The sequence below is a fragment of the Camelus ferus genome, chromosome 5, assembly GCF_009834535.1.
Source record: "Camelus ferus isolate YT-003-E chromosome 5, BCGSAC_Cfer_1.0, whole genome shotgun sequence".
NCBI classification, from domain to species: Eukaryota; Metazoa; Chordata; class Mammalia; order Artiodactyla; family Camelidae; genus Camelus; species Camelus ferus.
In genome coordinates, this window is record NC_045700.1 from 94,883,106 (window position 1) to 94,902,113 (window position 19,008).

Genomic DNA, 19,008 nt, shown 5'->3' on the forward strand with positions numbered 1-19,008 from the left:
CTGTGCGAATCTTCTCTCTCTTTGCTCTGCCGCGCACTCAGGCATTAGAGAGGCAGAAAGAGTTCTTTGATTCCATAAGGAGTGAACGAGATGATCTTAGAGAAGAAGTAGTCATGCTGAAAGAGGAATTAAAGGTATGAAACCAAAATGTAGTTAAAAAAAAATCCAGGTGACAACAGCAAATTCCAGGATTCTCAAGAATGAATGTGTGTGTATAGCAGTGTTAATTAATTTCATGCCATTGATTTTAGTTCTGTTTTTTAATTTTTTTGATGGGGGAAGGTAATTAGGTTTATTCATTTGTCTCTTTTTGGAGGAGGTCCTGGGGACTGACCTCATGACCAGGACCTCATGCGTGCTAAGCATGTGCTCTGCCACTTGAGCGATACCCTCCCCCCTTAGTTCTGTTACTAAAATCACACTGACCCCAAAGAGACATGTGACGTCAGTGAAGGCTCTGCTGGGGTGTTTGCAAGCACCTCTGATCTTGGAAGCAACTCTGATTTCCAATAACATTTTTGATAGGCTGTCTAAATTTTTTCTCCAACTCAGTAAGTTCCCCGGGATGCTACTCAAAGTTAGACAATGTATTTGTTTCTTAAATAAAAGGCTCGAATTTAAGGCCCTCTGTAGCTGGACGGTGGTCTGGGTGACTGGACTTTGAGGTCCAGTGGGTGTAGGCAAGTTCCACATCCTCCCTGGCCTTGGCAGGGGGTCTTCAGCTGCTGGCTGGACACTGAGTTGAAAAAGCCAACGGGCAGCACTGGGGGTCAGAACTCAGGGTGGACTCTCAGCCAGACTGTAGGGGGTGGCGTGGGGTCTGGAAGAGGTGCCTGATGGCTGCAAAGACCGCGGAAACAGCAGTGTCAGCTGCTCACGCTGAGGGTCAAGGCCAGAGCCTCGAGCCAGCAGGGAACGGGCTTAGCACTCCGGTCCCCAGCGCTGCTCTTCCCCGGGCGTGAGTCCCCGCCTGGGCCAGGCCGGCAGAAAGAGCTGCAGGCGCTGGGAGGAAGGGACCGATGGGAAGGCAGACGGCCCGGAGTTCGAAGAGTAGCTGTTTTTAAAGTGTTTGCTCGTAGTGAGCATGAATTCTATTTCTTTTGAATTTAACAAACATGCCAGCGGCCAAGTTTCATTCACTCCTTTCAGAACACGGAAGTCTTTCTTTGTCTCTCTCTCTGCTTTTAAAGAACACGCCCAGGGCTGTAGAAGTCGAGATCACTTTACAGTGACTTGCTTCACGGTCTGCTTTGTGGCAGCCTACCGGCCACTCCCTCCAGTTTAGAAGGATGCCCTTCGAGTGCCTTGTCACCAGCACAGTAAGACACAGATGGGCACGTGCAGGAAGGAAGTTTCCCTGGAGGAAGACGTCCCCGGCCTGTGTGTTGATAGACTATTTTACAGGGCTGGTACCTAGCACTTCTCTCTCTGTAGTTTTTCCCCTGCTCAGGGAAAAAAGGGTTTTCTTTTAAAATTATTATTTATAGAATGAAGTTTAACCTACTGTCCCTCGGTGAGTATTACGGTGAGCCTGTTTTTGTTCCCAGAAACATGGAATAATACTAAATTCAGAAATAGCTACCAATGGAGAGACTTCGGATGCTCTAAATAATGTTGGCTACCAAGGTTCTCCGAAGATGACAAAGGAAGAGTTAAGTGCTCTCAAGGCGACAGGGGATGGGACGCTAGGTAAGTACTTGATTTCTTTGATCCTTCGCCTTCCAGTCAGCATTGATTCACCCTCCATGCATTCTTAGAATTGAAGTAATCACCAGTGATCAATTAACAATCACCCAGCATGCCGTTGGTTCTGTCACTTCATGGGAACTTCTTGCCAAATGATGTGATCACCCACCTGTGTTGTCTGGCGTGCACCTGTGTTCAGTGCTCACCACCAATGGCTTAAGAATACATTTCTTTTGCTTCTCAAAGCTCCCAGCGAGACTGTGAATGTGAGGAAGGTAGTCTCAAAATTAAGTGACCATTTTGACAGTACTCTGGTTTTCCTCAGATATGTGCCAAATACGGCTTTTTAACTTACTCTGTTGCAGAATTGTCAAAAGCTCAGAATAGCAGAAGCTGTAAAGTAAGTTAGTTGACCGTATTCACAAGCCAACACTGCACATCCTGTGCACCGTTGAGTATTTTGGGAGTGTGAGGTACTGCGGGCAGCAGACGGACAGGAAGCCTTGGATGGAGGGGAGAGGGACAGGTAGCCCCAGGTGGTCAGTGTGCTCAGTGTGGAGGGTTTCCCTCACCAACAGGAGTCTGAGTATGTCTGCCCCTTGGTCAGAGGTGCTGTTCTTTTGTACGTCATATTTTTGCTTCTGAAAGAATAAAAATTGGGGAACCCAATAGATTATAAGGATATTTTATACAGTTGGCAAATATCTGAAAAGATTCACCGATTAATATTTGTCATAATACTTGGCTTTTGGATAAACCTTCAGAGTCCGGCAGGCAGCCTGAAGCTGTAGCTGGCAAATAAGGCCTCGCTTGTCATGGGTTGGGTACCAGCGCCTTACAGAGGAGCTGGAATAAGACCGGGGGCCGTGGCTTTAATTTCCATTTGGAAGGTGACTCGTTGCCTCATTGTCTTGATGGCTGTTGAAGAAACACAGCTCTTTTCGTTGTGTGAAAGTTGCTGGAAGGAGATAAAGTGATGGATTTCCGTCCTGCCTTTCTGCTGGCCACCGAGCAGCTAGAATTGATCGTGCTGCTCTTATTCAGGTAGACGTTTGTAAATCCTTGACCGCTGCTGTGTCACGGACACTTAAAGAACTAGAAACATCAGTTTTGTACGTGGTCTTCAGCATATCTTTGGATCACGCATCCCTATCAGTAAAGAATTGTGGGAACTTCCCAGTGTAGGTGTTTATTTTTTATTTATATATGTGTAATATTTAATGAACATGAAATGTACATTATAAAACATAGGCAATACTAGAAATTTGTAAGGGGCCAAGCCAAGCTAACTCTCCGTGATGTCCCGCCAGTCTGCCCATTTTCCCGGGGGAAGTGCCCAGCTGTGGGGACTGCTGGTCCTACCTCACCAGGCTCTGACTTTCAGTAGCATGGTCGCTCACATGCTGGGGTGTTTGTTTGGAAAATCTGAAATGTAACTGTTCATTGCAAATCAGGAGCAGGTTCTTTAACTCGTAACTCTTTAATCGATGGATGATTTGTTTTGAATTAAGTGGCCTCTGGACCTGAGGCGTCTGCCTCCTGCTGGAACTGCTCCCCTCCCCGCAGGGGAAGCAGCACAGGTGTTGAGGGCACAGGCCGCTTTCCCAGGAAGACAGCGATTGGAGGGGCTGGGGGGTGGATTTCTTTTGACCTTCATGAGCTGTTTCAACAGTGGCTTCCTTGAGGTTGACCTTGAGGCTGAGTTTTTCAAGGTGAACTGAATGTTTCTTTTAAAAATTTGAGGGGGTGTGTGGTAGAACTCAGCGGTGCAGCACATGCTTAGCGTGCACGAGGTGCTGGGTTCCATCCCCAGTCCCTCCATTCAAAACAAACAAACAAAAGATTTGAAAGCTGCTTTTAGAGCTGTGTGAGATGCAGTTTGATAGCTGGAAAAGTCCGAGTGGTCCCCGTGTGCATCTAGAAATGGGAAGAGAGGACACGAACCCCCGGGCGTCCCGAAACCCCCGACTGTGGATGGTTCGGCTGCCTGACGCAGAGCTCGCTCTTATTTGTTACAACTTAACTTCACCTTTGAACGTCAGTTCACCCCAGTGGCACCAGCAGCTGCTCTCACCTCTGAGATGGCTCTGCTGGGCGGACGTGCTGCTGCGATGGGCGCTCTGCCGCACAGACCTGGCAAAGGCTCCTGTGCCCTGTGCTTCCTCGGTGTGTCTCTGTCTCTCGGAGCGGGGTTGGGGGGAATGAGAACCTGTGTTTACGTTGTCTGTTAAGTGGTCACCACATCATGGGGTCCCTTCAATTTTCTCAATGGTCTTTTAGGAAGAGCCAATGAAGTGGAGGTGGAAAGTGGCATGGTGGAGAATGAGGGCAGAGGAGCAGTCTTGCAGAGCACTGGGCAAGAGCAGCGCAAAGAGGACCCAGTAAAGGACTGTGTGGACACAGAGGTGTTGCATCCTGGTGAAGGTGCCGAGGACCAGACAGCCTCTGAAGACAGTGCCCCCTCCCCAGGAACATTAGTAAATGTCAAGAATGAGGAACAGGGTGAGAGCCAAATAGAGAACACATCCCTCCTTGAAAACCCAGAGCAGGTGGAGTCCAGTGAGGTCATAGACACGCCAGGTGACAGGGCTGGTGCTTCCCTTGAGCAGTCCGGATGTCTTTGTGCACTGGATGATGGAATCCCGGGTCCTGGGATTGGGCAGGGTGGTGGTGATGCCCTGGAGATCAACAACCAAAGTAAAGAATCTGCAGAAAAACAGGAAAAAGAAAACCAGGAAGATTGTCAAACCAACGTGGAGGAGATTAGCACAGAACCACGCCAGGAGTCTGCTCCTTTGCAAGTGTCTGAAGTTGAAGGGCAGAGCAGTGCAGACACCCATGAGCCAAGTGGGAGCCCCACAGAGGCTGTGCTAGAGGCAGGGCTCACTGGACTTGGGGAGCAGGTGGGCACAGTAGCGTCAGGTCCTCCAGGGTGCAGCGATGACACAGTGAGTTACTGTGAAAAATGTGTGGTCGATGCCACCAAAGAGTTGGACCCAAGCATAGGGCATGATGTAGAGAAAGAACCTGCCCGCCAGGAAGCGGCTGAGCCCCAAGAGGTCCCAGTTCCGAGCACAGAGGTAGGTGGGGAAAACAGTGAAGAGGACGGAAGGGAATCAAGGGATGAGGAACCAATGGAGATGGAAGTGCAAACCATTCCTCGTTCCCCAGCAGCCAGCAGCAGTCCTCAGGTGGCACCAGGTCTGGAAACGGCAGCTGCCGACAGTGAAGCCCCAGCTGGGAGAGACCCCGACGGAGAGAAGGATGAGCAGCAGGGAGAGGCACTGGACTCATCCCAGAAGAAGGCAAAGAACAAGAAAAAGAAAAACAAGAAGAAAAAATCACCAGTACCTGCAGAAACGAAAGACACTAAGAAAGAGTTTGCATTGCAGACCCCAGATTTAAGTGAAGGAAAAGAGGTAGAGCAGGGAAAACCCACTGACCAGAAACCAGCTGTCGAAGTGCAAAATGAAGTGACTGAAAACCCAGAACAGAGCATTGAGACAGGAAGCAACGAAGATGTGGATTGTCCAGGAGATCCTAAAATTGAGTCAGAGAGAAAATTTAGCCGAGATGATTCTGATGTAAACGCTGAGGCAGGGAGAGCAGTACCTGATGGAGACACAGTGGATTCCGAAGATGATGCAGTTCCATCATCAGGCACCAGTGCCAGTGACAAGGGATTGGGCCACGGTGTGGTAGGAGATGATGCTGAGGAAGACAGCGCCGCCCCCAGCAGGCCTCCGGGTCCAGAGAATGAAGTGCCTGGCCACGCCCTGCTCGAGGACCAAAGTCCCTCAAAGGATGCTAACGATGCCTCTCAAACAGAAGACACAGAAGGGCACATGACATCAGAAAGTCTAAGTCAGACGGGCAGGAAGGACCTAGATCACATTAGTCTAGAAAACGATGACTCCGCCCCCGCAGGCGAGTTGGGGGACTTCAGTTCAGAAAGCAGGGAAGAGATGAGAGGCCGAAACGGGAAGGGTAGGAGCAAAGAGGAGTGCTCTGTGTCGTAGGTCGGGGCGGGGTTTCAGGGAGGGACCATGGACTGCACGGCGAGTCCAGTGTGCGAGACTCCACTGCTGAGACTCTGAAGATGCTCTTGACTGATACAGACACCCCGATGACCATCAGCCGCCAGGCTAACTACTGCTTCAAGTTACAGACCGTGTAGGTTTATCCTGCATCATGAAGGTCATCACCCAGATGAGGAGGACACTTCTGTCACCAGTGTAAGTTCTAACGGAGAGCATCCCGGGAGCGTCACACAATAATGTATGCTGCCTATCTTTCTGCCTAAAATCAAAATAAAAATATTTAGCATCTGCCTGAAACTGATCTGAAAGTGGATATTCTTGACCAAGTGTATCAGCATCTCACTGAAATGACCAAATAGTACCCTGAGATTTCCACATTATGAGCATAAGGTAAATTGGTGTGTCTCATTGAAATATATGTGCTTTCATATTTGATTTTGACATGTATAATATAACCTGTAGGGTATTTTATTTAAAAAAGGATATAAACAGCCAAACAGCATAGAGGTCACTGAGTGATAAGATTTGCACCTTAGGACAACAATTAATCATGTTAGGGAGAGCAAATAAGCATCTAGGAACTTCTTACTTGCCTTTACCTCATAGAAGGATTTTATTGCAAACCAATACTTTTGGATCTCATTGTTGAGGATTCTTGAATCTTTTTGTAGGAGATTTTGCCTTCGTGCTGATTATGTACCAAAGTCATTTTCTACAAAAATTTAAAAGAAGATTTTTTTCTGGAAGAGATATATGTTGAAATTGCATTTCCTACTGCAATGTTTGGGTGGGAGAATCATTTCTAAAAATTTTTTTAACTTTAAAATTACTTCTCTTTCTGTTTGTCTAATCACTATTCAATAGAGCAATATAAAAGAATACTCTTCTTGGACAAACTGCTGATTAGACTAGAGCAGGATAGTTTAATTGTAGAATCACTTTTGGTATTTTGGTACAAATATTTTCATTTGCTGTTTTTACCATCTATTCTTACTGGAAATTTCTTGTTTTTATCTTCCTGAACAAAATATATATTTTCTATATAAAGAAACTTTTTTTTAAAAAATAGTTGTAAAGTCAGATTTTAAAAAATTGTAAAATATTAAAATTACAAGGGACTGTACAGTGTGAATGCTGTTGATACTTCACGAGATCACTTGAATTCATAGTATTGTCACATGATATATAATTAAATGCAAAAAGACCAAAACCTCAACAACATTTGATGCAAACATGTTATTATGTAACTGAAATAAAAGCATTTTGTAATTTTACAAGCCTGTGATTTTGCTCTTTGTGCTGCTTGAATTCTGACTGTGGCTAACGTAAGACCTTTACAGTGGTGTCTACTTCTGGTGGCTAATTCCCAGTTGGGGTTCTGTGAAGGTCCCATTTGTCAGAAATGAATAACTTCTCTCTTGGCATCTAGACCGGGGCTAGTGTTGGCCCATCCTTGAGAAAATTAAGATCTTTCCTCCTAGAATCTACTGTGGTCTGTGGTTCTGATGAGGAGCCCAGCTGAGAAAGGTCTCCATTCTGTTGCTCTGCTCACGTGTGCCAATACTTTGAGTGTTTTGAAGAGTATACTGAAAATATCAAATAAATATTGACTATTTCTGCATAAATGTCCTGACACAGAGATAATGAGGCTGATCAGCTCTCTCTGTTTGCGCCATGTCAAAAGAGGACCATGGTCCTGCCTGAGAGGCACGTCCGAGGGCTGCAGAGGGCTTTGCGTGGCTTTAGTTGATGCCTCTGACTTTAGAGAAGCTGCATTCATACTGGGCTATGCAACAGGAAATAGGTCCCATTCCTCCTTTCAAAGGCCTCTGGGGAAGTGATTCACCTACCAAGTGGTTAGATCATCAAACCATTTTAAGTTCTTTCCTCTCTTTCCCGTGTTACTCACCAGCAGATTTAGGGCATGCTCATATACTTCACATCCCTCAAGCCAGCCAGCCAGCCGTCTCAACTGTTCAGTCCTTCGTTTAACTAGTAAATGTTGGTCGCTTCATGTAAGGAAGGTGCTGTGCCCGTGAACAAGCACAGGGGACCCAGCCTCTTGTGGGAGCAACTGCTGAGAATTGGGAAGTGAACAAAGAAAGGAGATAAAGGTTCTGAAGAGCCACATCATTTCTAGATCATCTAAGAGCCTTCATTATGAACACTAGTTACTCGGCTCCAAGGGCGAAATGATGTTCTAGCCCCGCCCAGTAGTTAACGTGCACATGAAGGCCCTTGAATGATCAGGAAATGGTTGTCTTTGGTACATTCGGTGTAGGAAGGCATGGAAGGATATAAGTCAAAAGTTTCAGACTCAGAAAAGAGTCAAAAGGTTGTCTTCAGCCACATCCCCAGAGGGACCTGGACCACTGTGGTGTCACTCCGATGCCGAACAGAGGAAAGCGCTGGCCACTGATACTCTTAAATGGGGGGATATTTTTCAGGTCCAAACCAGACCGTGGTGGCTGTATGTAAAATGTTAATCTTCCTTCAAAAGTGTAAGTATAATTATGGGTTCATACAGAAAACAGGGAAAGGTAACTGAGAATTTTGAATTATAGGCTATTTTATAACATACAAAGGTTGGGAAGCAATAAAGATTTTTAAAAGAGTGCTCAAGAATGAGCTGTATTACATTGACTACTTTCTGGAATGTTGAGTATTTCCAATTAGTGGAAAATCTGACCTGAACATTTAAATTCCCACCGTCACTGGGACCCTGGAACACTGCTTCTGGGAGCTTAGTTTAGGGTTCCTGTTTCTGTTGATAGACTCCTTCCGTAGGAGACCGCCTTGTACAGTGTGCCGCCACAGCCACTGAAGGGAACACAGCAGTAAGGGTCGTTCCAAATGTCCACGTTCCAGAGGTGTTTGTGAGTGTGTTATGTTCAGAATATATGCTTATCCGGCGTGGTGATCTGATACAGAGAAAACTATCTTTCAGCAGGAAAACCCTTTCAGCCTTTCTGCCCCCTTACGTTGAAGACATACGTATTTTTCGAGGTGTGAAAGGCTTCAGCTGTCCCGCTGGACTGAGGCCAGCAGCGGCTGGTGCTGACGGCTCCCCTCTGTACAGGCCTCTTGGGTGCCATAAACAGCAGGAAAAGAACCGTCCTCAGCAGCCCGCCCCGTTCTTTTTCTTACAGGAAGGAGGCGCGACCCTGACGTGGGAGCCACTTGGGGAAAGTGCAAACTGACCGCGTGAACTATAATCACGCTGAGCCAGTGCAAGGTGGGGGCGGAGAGAGGGCCATACCTCCTCAGGGGATTTCTTGAGACCTCGGTCTTGCGTTCATTATCTTTGCCAGCGTGGAGGGAAGGTGACCTTCCTCTGCAGGAGGGAGAGGAAGACTGAGGCCCGGGATGGTTGAGATCAACCCACAGAAGGGAAATTAGATTCTTGATAGTATATTACTAAGAGCAAGCTACTTAGCCTCACTGTGCCTCATTTTACTCTCAGAGGTTGGGGTTAGAGTGGTGGTGAGGATCAGACCCAGGTACAGCACTAAAGAGAGTTAGTGCTGGGTGACTGGTTGTCGCCAGTGGTTGACCTTGCTGCAGCCTGGACAGCTGTGGTCACAGCCTGCAAGCCAAGGAAGGGCAGACAGGAGCGGGGCGGGGGTCCTGGTGCCTGCTTGCTGCCCCCGTGACTGTCTCACCACCTCCCCACTTGGTTTCTTGTTTCACCCTTTAACAGTATACTAAAATAACTTTTTAATTGCCAATTCATGTTAACTTCCCAACATGAAAGAAAACTCTGAGTTGGAGGCATTGTGACTGCATTGTCTTTAATGCTTATAATCTGGGCGTTGGAAAGTAGTGATGAACAAGGCTGCCCAGTGAGGAGAGGTTTACGACACTTGTTAGTGTCACAGTCATTACCCGTGATGCACCACTGCTCACTTCACAGGTGAGACCTGTTGATTTTTAAAACTGCAAAAAAGCAATACTCGTTTTTAAAAATTTTTTTGTTGATGTATAGTTGATTTATAAAATTATATTTGTTTCAGGTTCATAACAGCATTTCGGTATTTTTATAGATTATATTATATCTAAAGTTATTATAAAATGTCAACTATATTCCCTGTGCTGTTCAGTATATCCTTGCAGCTCACTCATCTTATACTTGGTAGCTTGTACCTCTTAATCTAACCCTCCACCCACATTCTGCCCTTCCTGCCTGCCTTCTCCCTCCTGGTAATCACTGGTTACCATCTGTGAGTCTGTTTCTGTTTCATTATCTATATATATATATTATATAAATATTCATTTGTCTTATTTTTAAGATTGCCCGTGTAAGTGATAACAGTGTTTGTCTGACTTATTTCAGTTCTCGTTTTCTTTGTATTAAATAATTTTACTTTTTTTTCCAGTTTCTTGAAACTATTTAATCTTCTCCAATTCTGCTTTAAAAATGTCTCCTCCTTAAAAGTTTCATTTCTCTCTCTCCGTTTTTTGTATTTTCACCTTAAGACTAAAGACCAGATTACCCGTGTTTTATTTTGGGTTTTTTGCTAGCGCTATTATTACATTTTAATATTTGTTTTTTACTTGCTATCTAAGATATTTGAGGTCTTCTAATAGAAAAAAATTGTAAATATATATATATGTGCTTCGAGATCTTTCTCATATATTCCTTCCAGTATATTCAGTACTTCTTATGATGCCTGTGGTTTTTGTATGTGGGAATGTAAAATATATAAGATAAAATAAAAAGTGATACTGAATAAGAGGCAGGTTTATAATGACAAAAATTGTTTTAGTGTTGGGTAGGTTTATGGAAGGGACGATAAAACAGCTGTCAGAAGCAATTTGTATGTAAATTAAAATGGAACTCATTTATCTTATGTATGACATTTTCTGGTTTCATTGATTTTGTAATTGTGCCTTTCAAAATAGCAGCTTAGGGTGTTCGGAAAAACGATTATGGAGAAAAGCATGTAACTTGGATTAGGACGTGAATAGATGATTTTTTTTTATGACAACAAAGGTGCACTGTGTATTAGTTATTTCCGTTTCACGTAGCTGATCCAGAGCTGGGCAGTGTGAGAGCACTGTCCCCTCAGGAGGAAGGGCCTCAGGCCAGTCCAGTCTGACTCAGAGGTCTCTGTTTAGATCCAGAAAAGAGTGAGTGCAGTGGTGAAGGGTGCGGCCCTGGGGGCCTTGGGAAGGCTTCGGGGCCGGGTCCTCACCTGTGGAAGAGGGGCGTGGTAGCAGTGCCCACCTGTGGGTGTCACCGGGGGTGATGTGAGCTGCTGGACAGAGCCCGGCCCACAGCCAGGGCACAGCATGCGTTAGCATCAATCACCATCACATCATCCTGACTTTGCCTGGAAACTGATGCAGGATTTTTCCCCTAAAATCCTCCCCAGGTCTCCGTATCCCTCTCTGTACTCTCGAGTTTGTCTCACTCAGCACCCCATTAGAGAGATGTCTGGGGGACTTCTAGGTGCTTATGTATATGTAAACTACTGTATCGGGGTGGGAGGAATCACAGGACCTTGGCTACTGCTGCCGTCTTCCTCAGAAGAGTGACAGCTCTTGACAGGTGGGTCTGCAGGTGTATTGTCAGCACACTTAGGATTCATAAGCCTAGAGTCAGAACTCTGCCCTTGGTGAGTCTTTGAGAGAAATGAGAAAAGGTAAACACTTCTGGGCTGGGAACTTGGAAAGCCAAGACTAACGAAGACACTGGTGCCATTTCATCGCGATTCTCCCTGTGTCTGTACCTTGCTAATGACGTGAAACCATAAAGCCTGTGAGATTTTGTGTTGCAGTGTGGTTTCGCCCTAGAGCTCTTGCATGCTAACCCAGAGTAGAAGATTAGCCCGTTTGCATGCAGCCGGATGCTGCCCTGATGAGACAAGCATGTTGTGGGCGGTTGGCCCTGCTCCACCTCCCCTGGCTGAATTCCTCCCCAGTCCTGTCTGTGGCCTCGTTCGCTGTGGTACGTGCTTACTACCTTCATCATCAGTTCACTAACCCCAGTGCTCATTCTTCAGTTTAGCTGTCTGCTGAAAGGGGCAGTCCACGAGGTCGCCTAAACCTGTATCTTTCTGATTTCTTTAGATATTAGGTTGAAAAAGCTTATCGATGAACGGGAATGCTTATTGGAACAGGTAACCATCTTTTTATTACTTTACGCGTTCTGGAACAGGGCACCTGAAACCGGGAACCTTCCCATTTTTTTCCTTCCTGCTTCATCAGGAAACCCCTAATGCATTGTGCCTGAAAATAATAATCAAGCCAACCAGAGCTCTTCATATTTTTACCCAAGTAAAGTATCAGCAGTCAGATGAGATTTGGAGAGGATGTCTCAGAGATTCAAGGCTGTGGTCTGAATTTGGTACACTCTGCATGAGTTGTGGCTCAACATAAAAGCTTGTGTAGAAGGCCTAGATTAATCTCTGAGGAGGGGGTTCCCGAGTCCGTCCAACACCACCCCTCTTCGGCTGGCCCAGGAGAGTCAGCTCTGTGATCTCTCAGGGATCAGCGCTGCTTTCCAGCAGCTGTTTCCTTGTTGTAACTGATCAAAGTTGTTCTCACTGCCGTTCCCCTTCGCTGGCCTCTCCTACCTCAAGGAATGCTAAACGCTTGTCCTATTTGGTCTTTCCCGTATGCAGGGTAGTTATTCAGTTATTTCACAGTTACTTTTTAAAGAAGCTCAGTTTCTCTCATTTTTCCTCATAAGCACCCAAGCAAAGGTATTTGCCTCACTTTTTCTAAGAGTTGAAGATATTGCTCAAACTTGGGGGAGAGCACTAACCATGGTGAGAGGGTTCTCTTGAAGTGCCTGTGATCTTTTAAAATAGGTGTCCATGGTCATTCTGTAATTGTTTTCTCAAAGCAGCCCGCACGGACAGTCTGTGTCTTTGGGGGGTCTGCTCCGCCCCTGGCGGTGGGTGTGGGCCCGGACTTCCCACAGGTGCGCGGAGGTTGACAGGACTAGGGCCGGGAGATGCCCCGTGACATACCAGAAAATTCAACCATCACGGCTGTTAAACTACTATACGTTTGTGTCTCTCAGAGAGAAGAAAGCTCTGTAGAGGCCGACTCCCTGGAGGGGGCAAATCTACGACCTGACTGGGTTCTGTACGGAGGCCCAGGGCTCTGCTGGGGACAGTATTTCTGTGCCTCCAAGACTCCAGGCTGCCCTTCCTGGCTTCTTAGTGAATAGAACAAAGCTGACTAGCACACTGACTTGTGACCTTTTTAAAGGGGGGAGGGTGTAGCTCAGGGGTAGAGTGCATGCTTAGGATGCCGGAGGGCCTGGGTTCAACCCCCAGTGCCTCCATTTAAATAAAATAAATAAATAAAACCTAACTACCTCCTCCCAAAATTGAAAAAAAGTTTTTAATAAAGGTAATCATTCAAACTATTGTATGGAACATCTCCTCCTGAATATAAGAGAAATTTCACCCTTAGAAATAACTTTTTGCCCGAAGTTACAAAATAATTCATGCCTGATTTTGTAAATATTATTCCATTTTCACCCACTGTACTATTGCTTTCTAAGAAGAGTACTAACTGGCAGGAAGAGTTCCATTTATCTGTCTGGGTTTGTTCCCCTACGAAAGGGGAGGGACCTCCATCTTCCTGCTGGACTTAACGTTTTACTCCATTTCTCCCCTGCCTGATTATGTGACCCCTGTCTCTCTGGCCCCTAGAGACACACACAGTAACTGCAAGGCAACATTGGATTGTACTTTGGGGTGTGGGTTCTCACCTTACATGCTGCTTCCTTTTGGAGAGGCTCTGGTCTCACTTGGAATGGAGAAATTAACATCCTTTATTGGTGGGTGTTTTCAGATTAAGAAACTCAAAGGGCAGCTGGAAGAGAGACAGAAGAGCATCAGACTAGACAATCTACGCCCTGAAGATGCTGTCTTAGAAAACGGGACGGACATGCACGTGATGGACCTACAAAGTAAATGTCAACCCCGGTGTAGACGTGAACCCTGTGGCACGTGCCATTTTTACTGTCCTTGTGGGGGAGGAAAAAATCTATCAGGGCAAAGAATGCCCGGTGTTCCCCCACGTCCCCTCAAAAACCCTTGAGTACAAAAGCACAAAGCTGTTTCTTTGTGGGCAAGAACAAGGATGGGCCGGTGGGCAAGGGTGTTTCTGTCTGAGCCTAAGGAACAGAACAAGTGCCCCAAAATGTGCACCCAGATGCTGCCATGTAACGGCTGCTAGAAACCACACTTACTACGCGGGATACAGCTGTGTGTGGGTCTGCTGATTGTATGGGAAGACTGGAAGGTATTTTTCTGTGCCAGTAAACTAGAAAGAGGCTTAAGGGGGTAAAAGCGCGCCCAGTCTCTCTCCCCCCACCTCTCCTTCCCCCACCATTTCTTTATCTTCTTCGCTCCACATGTCCCCGCTCCCAGCGGGGGACTCGGAGAGAGGTCACCCCCTCCTGTCTCAGCTCTGAGAGCGGTGGGGGCCACAGACCAGGACTTACAGATTTGCAGGACGATTATAAGTAAGGACTTGGGTCCCAGTAACTATTGTTTTAACAATTTCAAAGCCCAAGAGCTTAACAGATTTTCCTTCTCTTTCAACCTTTAGGGGATGCCAACAGACAGATCAGCGACCTCAAATTTAAACTTGCAAAATCTGAGCAAGAGATAACTGCATTAGAACAAAATGTACGTGCACGCTTTTAAGCAATAACAGGTGGCCAAACTGATGGTTAACTGAAGTTAACTGAGAAAGAACTCACCCTGAAAGGCTGAGGACAAAAAGAAGCAGAGAATTTTAGAACCAAAAAAGGTCCTGAGTGGGGATAAACAAGGCAGCAAGTCTCTCCGTGTGTTTCCTGCAAGGAAAGAGCAGAGGGAGGGAAAGGTCGTTAGTAGGATCTGGGTTATTATAACCAGTACTAATCCTCCATAAACAAGGTTAGTCATAGAAAGTACCTAATGCGGTTAGGGTGTTTTTTAAAAGTTTGCTATTTAAAAACAATTTGGTTAATTAAAAAACACTTCCCACAGGGACATCCTTCTCGCCTGGATTTTCTCTCTTTCCCTCCCAGCCAGGCTGCCCACTCTGGTCCCTAGATTTGGGGAGCTCATGCCTCTAGGTCTCCAGGCCAAATTGTGTCCTAACCAAAGGGAGAGAGGAAACCCCCTCCATTGTGGGTATCTGTGGCTGGAACTGTTTGGAATTTTTGTAGAAGCAAAAAGAAGAAAATGTTCACAGCAGCACTATTTACAATAGCCAAGACATGGAAACAACCCAAATGTCCATCAACAGATGACTGGATAAAGAAGTTGTGGTATATTTATACAATGGAATACTACTCAGTCATAAAAAAGAATAAAATAATGCCATTTTCAGCAATATGGATGGACTTGGAGATGGTCATACTAAGTGAAGTAAGCCAGAAAGAGAAAGACAAATACCATATGATATCACTCATATGCTGGAATCTAAAAAAAATGAGACAAATGAACTTATTTACAAAACAGAAAGTGACTCACAGACATAGAAAACAAACTTATGGTTACCAAAGAGGAAAGCAGAGGTGGAGGGATAAATTGGGAGTTTGGGATTTGCAGATACTACTATATATAAAATAGATTAAAAAAATAGATAAACAACAAGGTCCTACTGTATAGCACAGGGAACAATATTCAATACCTTGTAATGGCCTATAATGAAAAAGAATGTGAAAAGGAATATATGTATATATATGTAGAACTGAATCACTATGCTTTTCACCAGAAATTAACACGACTTTGTAAACTGACTACACTTCAATGAAACAAAATGAGGAGAGCCCCTAGAAAGTGATGCATTTTCTGAAGCATGCCCATCTCCAGCGAGCTTGGCTGCTCCTCCTTCACCTCAGAGCCTGGGCCACCTCAGAGCCACCTTCTGTCACCCCTCTCTCTGAGCCCCTTGCCTCTCTCCTCCCTCTCCTGCTTCCCCACCCCACCGCCCCTGGGAGAGATCAAACTGGAGCTGAGGTCCTGATGAAATCATCACCTCGACAGCATCATTCTGCAGGATCGTCCCACAGAGGGGAGAGATAGTGTCACTGGGTCAGCACAATGGGAACCACACTTTGGGACTAGAGTCAGAGAGGAAATGAGTCCCTAATAAGTGTCAGTCCTGGGTTTGCTTGGAAATATGAACAAAAGCTTGCTTGGCTAGAACCTCTGTAATAGCCCAAAATGGTAGATCATAATTATTGTCACAGTGTTTTCTCCCATTTTATTAAATTAGATCCTTTGATGTCAAATATAATAAAGCAACTGGGGCAAGAAAACAGGCCTATCAATTTATACAGATGGTTTTTCCTTTCCTTTTAGGTAATAAGGTTAGAAAGTCAAGTATCACGTTATAAATTGGCTGCTGAAAATGCTGAAAAAATAGAAGATGAACTTAAGGCTGAAAAACGGAAACTTCAAAGAGAGGTACATTTTCTAGGCTATTTCTAGGAAAAGAATGGGTAAGGATATTCTAGTTGGGAGAGCAGAAGGAGGATTGAGCGCCAGGAAATCTGCTGGATTACTATTTGTTGACACATCACCATCCCAGACCACTCTGAGGGCCACGCTCACATCATGAAGGAGGTCGTAGTTTGGCCAGTTAGGAGCTCAGGGCCAGAATCACTGTCGGGCTTTTTCTACGGTGATTGTAACTATTATGCCACTGTCTCCCACTTCTGCTGAGAAGCCTGTCGCCCTGACTGTGGGCCTTTTTTAGGTGATTTTCTTCCCTCTGCAGTTCTTTTTGCCTTTGATTTTTCTATGGTTTCACTCTAATGTGTTATATGTGCATTTACTGCTGTTCTGCCTGGGACGTGTTGTGTTTCTTTGATCATGAAGCCTTTTTTCTAAATCAGATTTGGAAAATTTCCAACCCTGATCTCCTTAAGTAACTCCTCTTCCCTAGTCACCTTCTCCCCGGGACTCTGATGAGAGGGCATCAGACCTCCTCATTGACCCTCTGCATTTCTCTACCATCTGTCTTTTCAACTTCCCGTCTGCTTACCTCTCTGTTGTGTAATGTTTTTGCATAGATCTTCCAGTCCACCCTCTTTTGTTTTTTTAAAGTGTGCTCACTCCTGATGGCTTCTTGTTGTATGGTGGTGTACATTACTTTGTTTTTGTTTCAATTTACGTAATTCCCTTTCCTTATTTCTTTGAAGATTTCATACACAGCTGTTCTGTTTTCCACACTGACAACTAAATCACCTTCAGTCCATAGGGTCTAGTTCTGTTGCCTATTGCTTCTGTTGACTCAAACGGTTTGTCCTGTCGTGTGTCTGGTGTTTCATGAGGTTATGCTTGATTTTCCTTTGTAGGAATACTCCAGACCTGACTTGGGGGATTTCCACAAAGAGGGCTTGCTTCTGCTTCTGACTCTGCCTCTGCTGGTGAAAGGCAGGGCAGGGGGCTTTCACTCGCCTCAGGACCCCACCCGCCCTCCATGAGGGTTTTGGGTGAGAAACAGGGCCGCAGACTCTGTTCTGATGGTGCCCAACTCCACAACCACATGGCTGTTAAACATCCACCTTAGGGCACCTCCTCTCTGCTTTGCCACCTGCTGGTCCAGGCAGCTCCCTGCTGACGTGGCTTCTGCTGTGACTCCCAGGCTCTGTGGTCCAGGCTCCAGGGTGTGACCATCTTGGCCTCAGGCATTCCTGCATTGGTTTCCGGCTGCCCAGGGCTGTGGGGACCACCTCCTCCAGCTGGCCTGGCTCAGCTCTCGTCTGTTTGATGTTTGCCTCACTTACCTCTGTGAGGCCATCGGGACCCCCAAGACTGTGCCATGTCTGGGGTCTAGTTGTTTCAGAGGAGGAGGTTTCCCTAGTCACTCATGAGGCCAGAATCTTGGGCCTTGTGTTGCTTTTTAAGAACTATATGTATATACACACGTAGGTATGTGCGTTTTTAGGATATCAGTAGGTGCAGGTTGTCATTGTCATTTTCGGTAGAATTGGAATCGGAGCTCACTGCCTTTCGTCTTTATTTCCAGCTTCGCTCAGCATTGGACAAGACAGAAGAGCTCGAGGTGAGCAACGGCCACTTAGTGAAGCGTCTGGAAAAAATGAAAGCCAATAGGAGTGTCCTCTTGTCCCAGCAGTAAATGCCAGTTGTGAACTGGAAACAGATGGGTGAATGGAGAGCATTGTTCTGTAGGCTTTTCTGTTGCTGTCTGAGAGTGCTGCTGCTTGCCCTGCTTCTGAGAAAACACCCCCGGGGAGCACCCGGCTCTTCCGTGCCCCCCCAAGCAGGCAGGATCACGTCAGAAGCCCCAGCAGCCACCGGATGCCTCCATCTGCAGACTCCGACGCGGGCTGGGGCGGCTGCTCCCACCCGCAGGCCATTCGATAAGCACACTGGGCGGTGGGAGCTCTGTTCCCAGCAGGGAGGCAGCCTCTTAATGCCGTAAACGTGGTGATCAAAGATTCAAGTGGGACTTGAGTTTTCTTTTCCTGTGTCTTGCTGAAAATTAAGGGGAAATGTTAAGGTGTTGGGACTTCCTTTCATGGCAGAATCTACAATTTGAGCGCCTTCAGTAGTATCTCTTAGTCTACGCTTTTCATACACAAAAAACACTGTGGAACCACAAGCCATTACCAAGCAAAACTCTATCACTAGAAACAAGGGGATGGTCTAGAAGTAAAAGTGACCTTAAGAAGACTCTTTACAGGCAACAGTGAAGCTTTTCTAAAGGATTTTTGCATCAGTTCAATCAAAAGAATACTTTTTTTCCAGGGTAATTAGGCAACAGCTTCTCTGAAAATGACAGCTTTTCATTCGCATTATTGAATCCTTATATTTGGGATTGAAGTTGTTAACTTCTTTTAAAGAATGTACTATTAGAAAAATTAAAAAATGAAATGTTGAAAGACTTTAGCAATGTGTTTTTTTCCCCCACTGAGAAAGATCTTTAACTATTTCATATGAATTGTTCTGTATACTTTGGGTCATCTTTTTATTTTGTTAGCATATCAAATCAATTCAATGTTCTTTCCCTGTTTAAAAAAGAACTTATATTCACAATGAGTAAGAACAAAACACTTACAAGAATCAGCACTCAAAGTGAAAAGTAAAGTGTAGAAGTGGAGACAACTCAGATCTCTTCAAGGACAAAAGTAGACGAAGTTTGGCTACTTACTTATTTTTAATTACTCTTTGTATAGGTTGTGTTTTAAATAAAGCTGGTTCAGCAGGCTTTTCAGGATATCAGCAAGAACAAAACAAGATAATATCACCCATAACTGCGCCTCATGTGGACAGGTGGAGAATGCTGGTGTAGG

General features: G+C 45.6%; 1 protein-coding gene across 50 annotated transcripts in view; it reads left to right on the forward strand.

Moving 5' to 3' along the window:
• LRRFIP1 (LRR binding FLII interacting protein 1) overlaps positions 1-18,600 on the forward strand; it is a 142,898-nt gene extending 124,298 nt beyond the window's left edge. For 40 of the 50 annotated variants that reach the window (XM_032480585.1, XM_032480590.1, XM_032480593.1 and 37 more), the window contains 3 exons: positions 42-134; positions 1,548-1,689; positions 3,967-7,003. In XM_032480585.1, the coding sequence (XP_032336476.1) occupies positions 42-134; positions 1,548-1,689; positions 3,967-5,705 (1,974 nt within the window). In that variant the 3' untranslated portion in view covers positions 5,706-7,003. Of the gene's footprint in view, positions 1-41; positions 135-1,547; positions 1,690-3,966; positions 7,004-11,798; positions 11,849-13,538; positions 13,657-14,300; positions 14,381-16,048; positions 16,154-17,720 lie in introns of those variants that run through there. The other 10 variants (XM_032480591.1, XM_032480632.1, XM_032480626.1 and 7 more) reach the window with 4 other exon arrangements.
• Positions 18,601-19,008: the final 408 nt, after the last annotated feature.